Below are 15,433 nucleotides of genomic sequence, written 5' to 3' on the forward strand. Positions count from 1 at the left end.
GTAATTTCCAATTGTAGACATTATTATAGGCGATAAATCAGAAGCAAAAAAAGCTTTTTTTTTCTGGAATCAACAGTGAAGGATGTGTGAATAGCAGTACGGTTGATCCAGATCTGTTCAGTCTATCACGTTTCTTAGAAATTTGGTGGGTTCATATGACTTAGTTCTTAGATAGCTTCTAGCAATCACATGATGTAATGAAAACAGGAGTTTATGACAAAGGTTTCCCCAAGATCTCCAAAGTGCAGCATAGAATTCATCCCAGGAGTCCTTTTACATTGTGGTCTTCCTTATCACACCAGCAGAAGGGAAATGTCCCACAGCATGGCTGTAACCAGGGCTTCCAAAGACTATAGAAGAAAGAGAGCTGCTGAGGCACCACACTGATTGTCTTCTGATGTTCTGTCACTGCCGTCTTTATTCTGTGTAGTACGCTCTTATATTGTGGGTCTACATGAGAGTCCAGAGGCTTGGATTCTGAAGGATCAGCCAATAATTCAAATAATAATGGCGGATCATGGTGATGGACATGGTCTCCTTCACAAGCACAGAATCTCATATTATAACAACCTACTGCACCCTCTGGGAAAAAGACTGGAGTAATATAATGAGCTTTCCAAATAGCACCACCTAGGAAGACAAAATGTAAATGCATTTCATTTTCTATATAGGATGTGTGGCAATTCTATGAAAGTAGGCATAATGCAGGTTCACACAACCACAGTATGCCCTAAAATCCATGGAGATGTTTCTTTTCAGCATTTGAATAGGGTTTTGATAACCCGCATAATAATAAATCTGCCACATCTGAACACGGGCTAAGAGAGATTACTTTTATTTAGAGCATGTAAAAGATGTCTTTTTAAAAAGCAAGTTATTGCTGCTTACTCCCCCTCCTAAGCGGGACCAAGTGACCACATCCATAGTATTTTAGCATGCAGGTTGTCATGTCTTTGGCCCCGTAACACCGAACAGGCAGTGTGTGATCTATCTATCCATCTCCCTCACTGACTGACTCAATTATCCACTGACTGAATTCTCTAACTTACCGGCGTCATACAAGCATCAGATTTGGCAGGAGCATTTTATAGGTCCTAAATAGGAAAAGTAAAGGGGTCACAACTCAATTATTCAATGCTAATTGCAAAAGTAAGCGCTCTCCTGTGTAATATAACTTTCCAGTGTCGTACAAACATGAAATTTGGCACGACCAATCTTTAGGTCCTAAATACAAAAAGTAAAAGGGTCACAACTTGATTATTCAATGTAAAGTGCAAAAGTATTGACACCCCTATGTAATGCACCTAATCTAATTCTCTAACTTCCCGGTGTTGTACAAACATGAAATTTGGCATGAGCATTCTTTAGGCCTAAGTAGTAAAAAGTAAATGGGTCAAAACTGATGTATTCAATGCCAAGTGCAAAAGTGCACCCCTAATCTACCTAATCTAATTCTCTAACTTCCTGGTGTCCTAGAAACTTGACATTTGGCGCAGCCATTCTATAGGTGCTAAATAGGAAAAATAAAGGGGTCACAGATTGATTATTCAATTTTTAAGTGCAAAAGTAAGTGACCCCCTATGTTATGTAACTATCTAGTGTTGTACAAGCGTGAAATTTGGCACAAGCATTCTTTAGGTCCTAAATAGGAAAAGTAAAGGGGTCGCAGCTTAATTATTTAATTCTAAGTGCAAAAGTAAGTGACCCCTTATGTAATGTAACTAATAACATGCATCTAAACCTCACAAACAGGAAATTTGGCACAAGCAATTTTTTAAATCCTAAAGAAAAGTAAAGTGGTCGCAACTTCAATAACCAATTATAAGCGTGAAAAGAATCTGCAATACATGAAATAGTTCATTTCTCAGAAACCTTAAAGCCTAGGGAAACTATTCGTATACTGAGAAGAATCTACCTCACCTCTATGTGTATATACTGAGGACAATATATTGCTCCTATAGGTGTATATACAAAATAGAATCTAAGTCACCTCTGTGTGTATTTACTGAGCAGAAGAAAGAACATGAACTGCAGGCATGGAGCATGCCTTTAAGGCTAAGAAGGGGCTGCAACCTCCAGTCTGGGGGTAAATTTAAATTAAAAGGGGTGTTACCTTTAAGGGTAAAAAGTAAGGCAAGTGGGAGGGGTGCCACATTCTGCAGAGGGATATCAGTACATGCAGCCTGAGGAAAATCTAATGCTCCTCTATGCGCACACATTGTATTACTTGGTCTTCTGAATTAACCATGACTTCATAAAATTTTCCATGCAAACAACAGATAAACACCTGTACCGATTTAACTCTGGCAAAGCTGGGTGTTGCGTCCCTACTGGATGTGCGATAGTCATAAACAAAAGAACCAACACAACTGTGCATAACCAAACTAACAAGCACAACTGTGCAACATAAATAAAAAACTAAGGGAAATCCTTTCCCTGCAAACCCCTACCCCAGGAGGGAGCCCTGCCTACTCGGTGGGCCGTTCATTTCCGACAGGTGAGGACCTACAGCTCGTACCTAGACCACTAATAATTCCCTACCAGGGAGCCCTAATATGAAAAGGGAACAGTACACCGTAACAAGCAATGGTACTTAGCTGAATCCAGCAATCCAGACAGCAACTGAGAATTGACCAGCACTGAGGTCAATTCTAGCATAGCTTATATAGGAGCAGGACCAATCAGAAACAGGTGAGGACTGACATCACTCATCCAACCACCACACCCCTCAGCTCCAGGAAAGGTAGAGACACTGCTAAACCCTGGTCTGACCTGAAAGCAAGGTGAAAACTTCAGAACTGCAAGACCGGGTATATCAGCTAGTCCTTAATAGTTCTCATTCAAGTAGGGGGATTCATGGTGCGCAGCATCACTGCAGTGCTACTTGCTTTTCTGTAAGATGCCATAAATGTAAAGCATTGACAGCCTACCATTTCATTTTCATGATTGCACTGGATGTTGATAGACATAACAATGACTACTATTGTTTATTTCATCTACCCAGCACCAACATTTTCAGTAGAGCTGTATACCTAAAGCTCTCATATCATGTTTACCAAGCAGGTAGGTAGTAATATACATTGTGGATGAGTTGTCTCGGCTCCAATTACACTACACCCACCTAATATGGTTTTGGGGTGGGTGAAACCAGAGAAAACCCATGTGGCATCAGCAGAACATAGAAAACCCATAGTGTTAAGGCTTCTTCACACGACCCTAATGGAGTGTGTTTTTGTGCTAAACACAGAGAATAAAAGCCATTAATTTCAATGGGTTTGCTCACATGAGCTGTTTTTGGGCATGTGGAAAAAAGTAGTGCTCTTTTTTTCTGAGTTTTGCACAGTAAGGCCTCATGTCCACGGGGAAAATCAGGCCCACTACAGATTCTCCATGAAGAATCCGTAGCGGGTCCCTCCTGCCCTGCGGACATGAGCGCTGAAAATAAGAAGAAATAAGAATAAACTTACCCGCAGTGGACCGGGCAGGTCTTCTCTTCTTCGCGGACGGATCTTCTTTCTTCGGCCGGCGGATGTGCTTGGCACGTCGGCGGCGTGCCGCACGCATGTGCCGGGCACATCCGCCGGGCCGAAGAAAGAAAATACGGCTGCGAAGAAGAGAAGATCTGCACGGTCCGCTGCGGTAAGTTTATTCTTATTTTAGGTCTCCCGCGGATCTGGACGGCTTCCATAGGCTTCAATTGAAGCCTGCGGGAGCCCTGCGCGAAAATGGAGCAAGTCCATTTTTTTTTCATGCTCCATATTTTTTTTTTATTCACTTTTATTGACCATCCGCGGGTATTTATCTACCCGCGGGTGGTCAATGCATCTCTATGGGGTGCGGATCCGCGGGCGGGAGAAGAGTTGAAATCCGCCGCGGATTTTAATTCTTCTTTTCCCCGTGGACATGAGGCCTTAAGGCCCACATAGAAGACTGTGGATAAATATGCAAGGGAATGTGTGCAACACTGTGCAAAGCCGCAGAAAAAGAACACATCTGGACCTCATTAGGCTAATTAGCCTTTTAATCCATGGAAAGGTTGTGCGTGTGAAGTATTCTTGCATGCACAAAACATACAGTTCTATGTGCAGACATGTGCAAAAATCTATATCAAAAACCTTGTTAATGCATTGCACTTCAGCAAGCTTGTTTGCTTATATGGTCGTCTGAATAAGCCCTTAACCACAGTAAAACCATGCCATGGATTCCAGCACCTATGATAGTGAATGTTATACAGAGAACTTACTTTCTTTTTGATGCCAACGGACTGCATGTAGCTGAGTCCCACAGTAATGGAAAAGAAATTCATGTTCTGAGTGATGGGTTTTTTTTGTGAGTAGCGGCATCAGATTCCTTCCATCAATTATTCTTTTGTAACCAAAAACAATAAGAAAAAAGTAGGAAAAAGTGTTTGCTTCAACTATACTTGACAAGATTTTTCTCTAGCCCTGTATCAGCAAACCAACCTCATTCAGATAGCCCCTTAGACCTCATTCAGATGGCCCCTTAGACCTCATTCAGATGGTCCCTTAGACCTCATTCAGATGGCCCCTTAGACCTCATTCAGTTGATTGTAATGCAGCTATATTTTAGCATTTGTATTGCAGCTACAAGACATGCAGCTTCTGTGGTTCTTGTGAACAGAACCTATATCACCATAGAACCCCATGGGGATGTAGTTCTGGTTCATTTGATCCACTAGAGGTCTGAGTGCTGCAGCCATAATACAAATACTAATATATGCACATAAATGAAGCCTTATAAAGATAAATTAAATTTGCACAGGATTGTAGACATAAAACACATTTTAATGGAATTTAACACTATAGTTAGAGTTAAAAATCCAAAAACCTATGCAGCATCCGAGGAGCAGGCCTGCAGCCGAGGAGATAGCGGGGTAGATAAAGACCTTGTCATGGGACTCTACCATCTCCTTCCCTGAGGGTAGCTCGGGACCCGACCAAATTACTGCTGGGGGAGGTCACAGGGAAAAAAGTAACCGGAGGTTACCGGTCGTCCATTTGTCACATGTGACACCACAGTTCCATCCTCTGCGGTGAATCTTGATGATGAAATAAATTAATCCACGCAGAGGAAAATCTTTCTGAACAAACCGGAAACGGTCGGTAATGTCCGTTTACTATAACTTGAGAACGTCTAATTTACATTAACAGTCCGGCACAAATACAACAAGGTAAAGTGTTGTGACAGGGAGGATTCGCGGGATGTTCTGGACGATGCACAGTAAGTTATTGGTGTGATCCCGCTCCGGGTGACTCTCTCACTCTCTACCTGTCCACACTTGCATTACTTGTGTCTTCCTTCAGCCATGCAGTGGTCCTTCTCTCCCTCAGTACTTAGTGGTTTATGTGTATTGCAGAGGTGCAATACACATAAACCAAATGCATAGTACATATAAGAGGGGCCCCACTAACTGTGGGCCATTACACCTATAAGAACTTTATATTGGGTCTTCTAAAAATATAACTTTATAAAAAATATAACTAATATTGAAAACTAATAACATTTTATACTATCTATGTGAGCAATTAAAAACCCAGAACCCCTATTGTCCAGTGTATAGCAAACAGTATCCTGTAGGAATGAATACCTACAGGTGTATATAAATCATGGGGAGGTAGCACTCCCTCCACTACTGCTAGACCCTCTGACACCATAGGCTTAAAGCATTAGCAACTAAATAGGTCGGAAACATAGTATGGGGAATTGCTATGAAAGTGAAAGTAGTCAAGGAACACTAGGTGGTGTGTTCCCTGATTACAGCTCCTGGTGGCTCACATGCTGCCACTTGGAACTAATAGGCATTAGTACCAAGTAGTAGATTATGTGAAATGATGATCACTCAAAAGCCATCTTTTGAGCGATCATCTTTGCAGTGTAAATGCACCTTTAGAATACCCTTAAGTTAAAGATTAACTCCAACATCATAGCTGGAGTTAATCTTTAACTTAACGGTATTCTTACATTGCAATATTACTCTTCTCCATTTGTCCCAAAATATTAAATTTAACTTACCAATAGGTAGGGGGCAGATAGAAGAGAGAATGGCTGCAGGATGAGACTACACAACATTTGGTGGCTGGAGACATATAGGTCTGCATAGGAGCCGTAGAAAGATTAGGAAATTTGTAATGAATGCTATTTGTAAAGTTACTTCAGCTTTCATTCCAAATACATAAAAAGCATTTCGCTAGGATGTGTTAAACCTCCTGATCAGTGGGGTCCAACTCTGTTTCAGCCCTGCAGCCTACTCTTAGCAGTTTTCAATATCATTGAGGTTATTATGACAACTCGATAGCAGTGACGGCTATGGATGCAACAGGAAAAATGGAAAAATCTAAAAGACATAAAAAGATCTCATAACACAAACCTGTCTTTAGGCAATTCACCACCCCCCAGGTGGACAACGGTCGGATAGATATCCATTAGACTTGTAGGTTCATCAATTTTTACATCAGAAGGAATAATGCCAGGCCACCGGACTATCCCTGGCACTCGGATACCACCTTCCCAGCCACCCATACCTTTTCCTCCTGGAATTTTATATCATAAGAACATATTGAAATTCCCCGTATGAATGTAATATATTAAAGGATGCTCATTTTATGCAGTGTTTATGAGTGATATTAAAATAGAACTAATAGAATGTATTATAAATCAAATTGTGCACAATACCATTTGTGTCTGACTGCCCTTGGACCAGGACAATTTCCTATCAGGCAAAACAGTGTTAGGCCGGTTTCATATCTGCGTTGGAATCTCTGGTAATCCCGCCGGAGATCAAACTCAAAATACCGGAAGAAAAGGTGCTATCTAAAAGCAAAGCAGCTAAGCAGAAACTGAACATTATAGTCAATGGTGTCCGTTCGGTGCTATTCAGTTCTGTCTTGAGACGTTCAGCCATGGGGATTCCCCTTTCCTCCTCCCTGAACAGAGCAGATAAGTGGAACCCTAGGTGCCGGTGTGAAACCAGCCTTAGCCATGTATGGGCAATAGACTTGCTATTAGTATGTACATAAATATGCTCATCTCTGTGGGCCAAATAGACACGGTTCTCAACTGAGAGCTTCAGCCCCTTCATTTCAGAGATTGATTGGAGTCTCCACATCAGAGGCGTAACTTGAAGCTTCTGCCCCCCCAATGCAAAATCTGTAACAGGGCCTCCAACTATAATGGTTTATTCATAGTACTCGGCTCCCTATATGGAGAGGAGAGCCCTTATGGACCCCCTATGGCTCCTGGGCCTGGGTGCAGCTGCATCCCCTACAGTTACGCCAGTGCTCCACATCCATCAACAATTAAAACTTCTATTATGACACTAGAACAGTTGTTAATACAATTATAGCTAGTATAATATCACTCTATGAACTTGTTTCTCACCTCTATAAATTCCATTCCATCCTCCAGTTTGTAATTTTCCATCTTTAGCCTCTAAATGTCCTCCATGATCAGAGGCAAAATAGATCATTGTGTTGTTCTTTAGTCCTGCATTATCAATAGCATTAACGACTGAACCTGGAAAACAATATTCATTGGTCAAATTATGAGCCACTAAATAATTAATTTGTTTATACTGCATATAAAATGTGGAATCATATACTATACACGATAAGTACAACTATAGGTAACAAATGGCATACATTTGCAACAGTATATAAGACAGTGTACTACCCACTTTACAGCCTCCTGAAAGGTTAAAAGGCTTGTAAAACATGGAAATTAGTTCATATTACATCATTACTAATATATAAAACTACCATATTTATGACTTACCAACCATGAAGTCCATTTCTTGCACATTATCCCCATAACGCCCATGCTTGCTTTTTCCAATAAATGCTTTTGTGGTTATCAGTGGTGTGTGAACATGAAGAAAAGAGACGAAGAGCAGAAAAGGGGTTTCCTTATTTCTTAAAATAAAGAAACAATTAAAATAATTAAACTAAAAGAAGAAAACCTAAACAAATTGTAACCTCAAATTTTCAATGAAGAACAAGAATAACATGATAATAGTAACATAGTAACTCAGTGCGTAAGGCTGAAAAAAGGCATTTATCCATCTAGCTAAGCCTAATACTCACCCACCCTCCTTCCCCAATGTTAATCCAGAGGAAGGTAAAAGGCCCCAATGAGGAAGAACCCAATTTTCCTTGTTTTAGTGAAAAAATTCCTTCCCAATTCCAATCTCGTAATCAGAATAATCCCCAGGTCACCGACCCTTCTGAAGTAATCAGTAACTTGTAAAATTGTTACACCCCTGTAAGAGCATCCAGGCCTCTTTTAAACTCTTTTGGTGAGACCACCACCACCATTTCCTCAGGCATAGAGCTCCATAGTCTCACTGCTCTTACAGTAAAGAACCCCCTTCTGTGTTGCTGATGAAACCTTATTTCCTCTAGATGTAGAGAATGCCCGCTTGTCACAGTTTTGGGTATAAACAGATCATTGGAGAGATCCTTGTATTGTCTCATGATATATTTATACATAGTTATTAGGTCGCCCCTCAGATGTCTTTTTCTAAACTAAATAATCCTAATTTTGATAATCTCACGCTGAATCCATTTATTATTTTAGTTGTTGCCTTTGTACCTGCTCAAGCTCTGATATCTCCTTCTTGAGTATCGGTGGCCTAAACTGTGTTAAATATTCCATTTGTAGTCTGACCCATGACTTGTAAAGAGGAAGAACAATGCTTTTGTCATGTGCCCCTAGACCTCTTTTAACGCACCCCATGACCTATTTGTCTTGGCAGCAGCTGCCTGACACTGGTTACTTCAATTAAATTTACAGTTAACTAAAATCCCCAAGTTCTTTTCCATATTAGTGTTATCCAATGGATTCCCATTCAGTATGTAGTGGTAATGAAAAAAGTTTGCTACTGTGTTAGCCAGTAGAGCTGAATGTGATTGTTCCCAGCAAGAGAAACCAAGTAATCCTGTAGATTTGATACCTTTTAATGGCTAACAAAAATACATCATGTTAATGCGAGCTTCCGAACCAAGGCAGGGTTCTTCTTCATGCTTAAATTAAATAGATCTGAAGAGGTATATTTATATACACATACTTATAACAAGGCACAGATATGGATGTGATTAACTTGCACTTAAAAGAATACTATCACAGAAATACAAACCTTTTTAAGAAGCCACTGATAAGGAAGTGAAGGTTTTATGGTCCCTGAATAAAGCCTCATTTACACGGGACGACTGTTGGGCAAACAATGCCTGACACTAGTCCCTGTATGTACTTACTCCCATGCTGCTGCACAGGCGCGAGTATTGTGGGCTCACAGTGGGGCGGCTGGAGGAGATTACTCTCCTCGCTTTCCCCTGCCCCTCTCCATTCACTTTAACAGCAGCCGTTCAATACTGAATGGCTGCTGTTTATACTGAACTTTCATAGTTCAGGATTTTAAGCTGCATAAAGTACACATCATTAGGTAAAATAACAATTTAAATCGGGGTGTGCGCGCAACGAAAACATGCTTGTGTGCATAAAAAGTACAGTAACATACGCCAATATGCAAGCTAAAAAGCCACGTACATACGCAGCACTGAGTCTTGTGCGAAAACGAATGTGTTGCGTGTGAAGTTGCCATTTTTGGTGTCTTTCTAGAAAGCAGTAGTCATGTAGTGCAATGCCTTTAAAATTCTAGGATTAACCCTTTGCAATCCAATTTTGGAATCAGGATTTCCTAGAGGGCTTTCTCTTTCTGCCATTATGCAATGGCACCATCTGCTGGCTAGAGCGATTATTGCAGTATGGGACATGCTGGAGAGGCCCCCGACAACAGAGCAACCAGTAATATACAGTAAGAATACCCTGCTGAACGTCTTCTGACATCGGAGCTGTACAGCCTTCAATCAGAATGTCTTCAGACGTCAAACAGTGGATTGGAAAGGGCTAAGGGCTTCTTTACATAAACGTGTTTGCACAGGTATTTGCACAAGTAAAATTTGTGCAAACTAAACACAGAGAATAGAACCCATTGATTTCAATGGGTTAGTTCTCATATATGCGTTTTGCGCGCATGTAAAAGAATAGGACGTGCTTTATTTTCCTGCGTTTTGTGCAGCAAAAGCCCCATGGAAGTCTATGGGAGGTGCAAAAATATGCAAGGGGGAAGGGTGTGTCGTATATAAGTGCACAATACGCACCTTAATAGCCCATTGAAATCAATTGGTATGTGTAAATTTGCAGAAAATATGTAGGAAACCTGCCTATATGTAGGAATATGTAGGAAAACCGAAGCTATTTTTCAACTACATTAACAGCAAAAGGATTTGCAGGGAGAGCGCTGGCCCTTTAAAAAACAATGCAGGAGAAATCATTGATGATGACGAAGGGAAAGCAAATCTACTAAACAGTTTCTTCTCAAGTGTATTCACCAAAGAAAAGGAAATGCCACACGAGATGCAGGGGAATAAAACGAACCCCTCACAAAATATCTCATACCTAACACAGGAGGAGGTGCGGAAGCGTCTAAAGAAAACTAAAATTGATAAATCGCCGGGCCCAGATGGATTACACCCAAGGATACTAAGGGAACTAAGTGACGAGATAGCTAGGCCGCTATACCTAATATTTCTAGACACTATCAAGACCGGTGTAGTACCATTGGATTGGCGCATTGCCAACGTGGTTCCAATTTACAAAAAGGGAGCAAAAGTGAGCCTGGTAACTACAGGCCAGTAAGTCTCACTTCAGTAACGGGAAAAATTTTCGAGGGGATTCTGAGAGACGTCATCGATGAGTAGCTCAAGGAGATTAAGGGAATAACTCCTCACCAGCATGGATTCATGAAGGGTCGCTCATGTCAGACAAATCTGATCATTTTCTACGATGAAGTAAGCTCTAAGCTGGACCAGGAAGAATCTATTGATCTTGTATATCTGGACTTCTCTAAAACCTTTGACACCGTGCCACATAATAGGCTAATATACAAAATGAGGCAGCTCGGACTGGGCGAAAACGTGTGTAAGTGGGTAAAAAATTGGCTCAATGATAGAAAGCAGAGGGTGGTAATAAATGGCTCATACTCTGATTGGACCACAGTCGCTAGCGGGGTGCCACAGGGTTCAGTATTAGGCCCTACTCTGTTCAACATATTTATCAATGACCTGATAGAGGGGCTGCAAAGCAAAATATCAATATTTGCAGATGACACAAAATTATACAATATAATTAATGCAACGGAGGACAAGGTACGGCTACAAACGGACCTGGATAAGCTGGGGGCTTGGGCAGAAAAATGGCAAATGAAGTTCAATGTTGAAAAATGTAAGACTATGCACATGGGCAGGAGAAACGGATGTCACAAATATTCACTTAATGGGGTACCACTAGGGAAAAGTGATATGGAAAAGGATCTGGGGATATTAGTGGATAATAGACTAAACTGGAGTAACCAATGCCAGTCAGCTGCTGCAAAGGCAAATAAAGTCTTGGGGTGCATTAAAAGAGGTATAGGGGCGAAGGACGAGAACATTATCCTTCCATTATATAAGGCCTTGTCAGGCCTCACATGGAATACTGCGTACAATTCTGGACACCGGTGCTCAGGAAAGATTTCACAGTGCTTGAGGGGGTTCAAAGAAGGGCAACTTAACTAATACATGGAATGACAGGACTGGAATACCCAGAGAGGCTATCCAAATTGGGACTATTTACTCTAGAAAAAAGAAGGTTAAGAGGCGACCAAATAACCATGTATAAGTACATGGGGGGACAACACATGGATCTCTCCCGCGATCTGTTTACACCCAGGACCACGACGGTAACAAGAGGACATCTGCTACGATTAGAGGAAAGTAGGTTTCATCACCAACATAGAAGGGGATTCTTTACTGTAAGAGCAGTTAGACTGTGGAACTCTCTACCGGAGGAAGTGGTGATGGCAAAATCCATAGAGGAGTTTAAAAGGGGACTTGATGTCTTTCTGGAGAAGAAGGATATTACAGGATATAAATATTAGGTTAAGTGTCAATCCGGGTATATAGGCAGGTAGGAACTATTAGGGGTTGATCCAGGGAACAGTCTGATTGCCATTAGGGAGTCGGGAAGGAATTTTTCCCCCAAGAGGGCTAATTGGCTTCTGGCCTTGGGGTTTTTTGCCTTCCTCTGGATCAACACAGTAGGACAGACAGGCTGGACTAGATGGACATTGTCTTCATTCGGCCTTACATACTATGTTACTATGTATATGCTGCGTATTTACGCACCACATCAATGTGATTTTATGCATTCTTTTTTATATACTGTGTATTTACGTACGCAAAAAGACTGCCAAAAGGCAGAAAAACACAGGACAACAGCATATTTTGGAGAGCGAATGTGCTGCTTATTCACGGACTGAAATACGCATACGCCCATGTGCGTGCACCCTAATGTTTTTTTCTGAAATGCAGCAGTGTTCCAGAATAAAACACATATATGCCGAACGGGAATATCTCAGGGGCGTAGTGGGGCTGATGCCCAGGTCGCTGTTTTGATGGAGGTCATGGGGTTTGCGTCAGCTGCAGCTGTACGTTGTTTCAGCCACTGTCAGAGAGGAAGGGAGACAAGAACAGTTCTCCTTACTCCCCTCTGTTGTCCACAGTGATTGGTGGAGCAGCAGCTGTCATCTCCTGCTCCACCAATCGTAACCAAGTATAGAGGCTAGAAGCCCTATGAGTTAGCGGGAAAGGCTGCAGCAGGAAGCACGGTGGCCCTCCCAGGACGTAGGCCCAGCTCTTTCTCTTCGCTCCAGCCTCTACTCTCGGCTCTGGTATTTTGCCTGTAATTTGGTAACGGCTGCACTCTGAGCTCTGTTGGATGGTCTGGAGGGGAAAGACGGAGGCTGCAAGCCAGGAGGATACAAGCTGACTGTTACATATTACCTTGCTCTTATGCTCTTTAACCCCTTAAGGACATGGCCTATTTTGGGCTTAAGGATAGAGATGAGCGAGCACCAAAATGCTCGGGTGCTCGTTACTCGGGACGAACTTTTCGCGATGCTTGAGGGTTCGTTTCGAGTAACGAACCCCATTGAAGTCAATGGGCGACCAGAGCATTTTTGTATTTCGCCGATGCTCGCTAAGGTTTCCTTGTGTGAAAATCTGGGCAATTCAAGAAAGTGATGGGAACGACACAGCAACGGATAGGGCAGGCGAGGGGCTACATGTTGGGCTGCATCTCAAGTTCACAGGTCCCACTATTAAGCCACAATAGCGGCAAGAGTGGGCCCCCCCCCCCTCCCAGGGGGGCACGGCTAGGCAGCGACCCTCTTTAAAAGGGGCGGGGCGATAGCCCACAATGCTGTACAGAAGCAATGAGAAATAGAATCCTGTGCCACCGCCATCAGGATCTGCACACGTGGGCATAGCAATGGGGAACCTATGTGCCACACACTATTCATTCTGTCAAGGTGTCTGCATGCCCCAGTTAGACCGGGCTTTTTAATTCATAGACACAGGCAGGTACAACTCCCTATTGTGAAGTCCCTGTCGACCGACAGCATGGGTGGCTCCCTGGAACCCACCGGCGATACACAAAAATATCCCATTGCATTGCCCAACACAGCTGAGGTAGTAATGTCGTGCTTAATGCAGGTGGGCTTCGGCCCACACTGCATGCCCCAGTCAGACTGGGGTTCTTTACAAGTGGAATCAGATGCATTTATAATTCCCTGTGGACCCACAGCATGGGTGGGTGCAAGGAAGCCACCGGCGGTACACAGAAATATCACATTGCATTGCCCAACACAGCGCATGTAACGTCAGCTGTAATGCAGGTGGGCTAAAAATTCATTTGATTACACTGTAGGCGAGGGCCCACAAAAATTGCTGAATCAACAGTACTAATGTACATCAAAAAAATTGGCCATGGCCAACCAAGAGGGCAGGTGAAACCCATTAATCGCTTTGGTTAATGTGGCTTAAGTGGTAACTAGGCCTGGAGGCAGCCCAGTTTAACTAAAAATTGGTTCAAGTTAAAGTTTCAACGCTTTTAAGAGCATTGAAACATATAAAAATTGTTTAGAAAAATTATGAGTGAGCCTTGTGGCCCTAAGAAAAATTGCCCGTTCAGCGTGATTACGTGAGGTTTTAGGGGGAGGAGCAGGAGGAGGAGGAGGAATATTAGACACAGATTGATGAAGCAGAAATGTCCCCGTTTTGGATGGTGAGAGAGAACTTAGCTTCCATCCGCGGGTGCAGCCTACGTATTGCTTACGTATCACTGCTGTCCGCTGGTGGAGAAGAGAAGTCTGGGGAAATCCAGGCTTTGTTCATCTTGATGAGTGTTAGCCTGTCGGCACTGTCGGTTGACAAGCGGGTACGCTTATCTGTGATGATTCCCCCAGCCGCACTAAACACCCTTTCCGACAAGACACTAGCCGCAGGACAAGCAAGCACCTCCAGGGCATACAGCGCTAGTTCAGGCCACGTGTCCAGCTTCGACACCCAGTAGTTGTAGGGGGCAGAGGCGTCACCGAGGATGGTCGTGCGATCGGCTACGTACTCCCTCACCATCCTTTTACAGTGCTCCCGCCGACTCAGCCTTGACTGGGGAGCGGTGACACAGTCTTGCTGGGGAGCCATAAAGCTGGCCAGGCCCTTAAAGACTGTTGCACTGCCTGGGCTGTACATGCTGCTCGATCTACGCACCTCCCCTGCTACCTGGCCCTCGGAACTGCGCCTTCTGCCACTACCGCTGTCGGATGGGAATTTTACCATCAGCTTGTCCGCCAGGGTCCTGTGGTATAGCAACACTCTCGAACCCCTTTCCTCTTCGGGAATGAGAGTGGGAAGGTTCTCCTTATAGCGTGGGTCGAGCAGTGTGTACACCCAGTAATCCGTAGTGGCCAGAATGCGTTGAATGCGAGGGTCACGAGAAAGGCATCCTAACATGAAGTCAGCCATGTGTGCCAGGGTACCTGTACGCAACACCTGGCTGTCCGCACTAGGAAGATCACTTTCAGGATCCTCCTGCTCCTCCTCCTCCTTCTCAGGCCATACACGCTGAAATGATGACAGGCAAGCAGCATGGGTACCGTCAGCAGTGGGCCAAGCTGTCTCTTCCCCCTCCTCCTCATCCTCCTCATGCTTCTCCTCCTCCTCCTGAACGCGCTGAGATATAGACAGGAGGGTGCTCTGACTATCCAGCGACATACTGTCTTCCCCCGGATCTGTTTCCGAGCGCAAAGCGGCTGCCTTTATGGTTTGCAGGGAAGTTCTCAAGATGCATAGCAGAGGAATGGTGACGCTAATGATTGCAGCATCGCCGCTCACCACCTGGGTAGACTGCTCAAAGTTTCGAAGGACCTGGCAGATGTCTGCCAACCAGGCCCACTCTTCTGAAAAGAATTGAGGAGGCTGACTCCCACTGCGCCGCCCATGTTGGAGTTGGTATTCCACTATAGCTCTACGCTGCTCAT

The 15,433-nt window shown here is 43.4% G+C and overlaps 1 protein-coding gene across 2 annotated transcripts in view; it reads right to left on the minus strand.

Annotated features, from left to right (window-relative positions):
• Window positions 1-233: 233 nt before the first annotated feature.
• Window positions 234-15,433, minus strand: part of LOC136624684 (arylsulfatase D-like) — a 66,934-nt gene continuing 51,734 nt past the window's right edge. For both annotated transcript variants that reach the window (XM_066598638.1, XM_066598639.1), the window contains 5 exons: window positions 7,792-7,928; window positions 7,399-7,533; window positions 6,389-6,551; window positions 4,244-4,365; window positions 234-630 (listed from right to left, as the gene is read on the minus strand). In XM_066598638.1, coding sequence (XP_066454735.1) covers window positions 257-630; window positions 4,244-4,365; window positions 6,389-6,551; window positions 7,399-7,533; window positions 7,792-7,928 — 931 coding nt within the window. In that variant the 3' untranslated portion in view covers window positions 234-256. The remainder of the gene's footprint in view (window positions 631-4,243; window positions 4,366-6,388; window positions 6,552-7,398; window positions 7,534-7,791; window positions 7,929-15,433) is intronic.

Source organism: Eleutherodactylus coqui, chromosome 4 (assembly GCF_035609145.1).
Source record: "Eleutherodactylus coqui strain aEleCoq1 chromosome 4, aEleCoq1.hap1, whole genome shotgun sequence".
Lineage (NCBI taxonomy): Eukaryota > Metazoa > Chordata > Amphibia > Anura > Eleutherodactylidae > Eleutherodactylus > Eleutherodactylus coqui.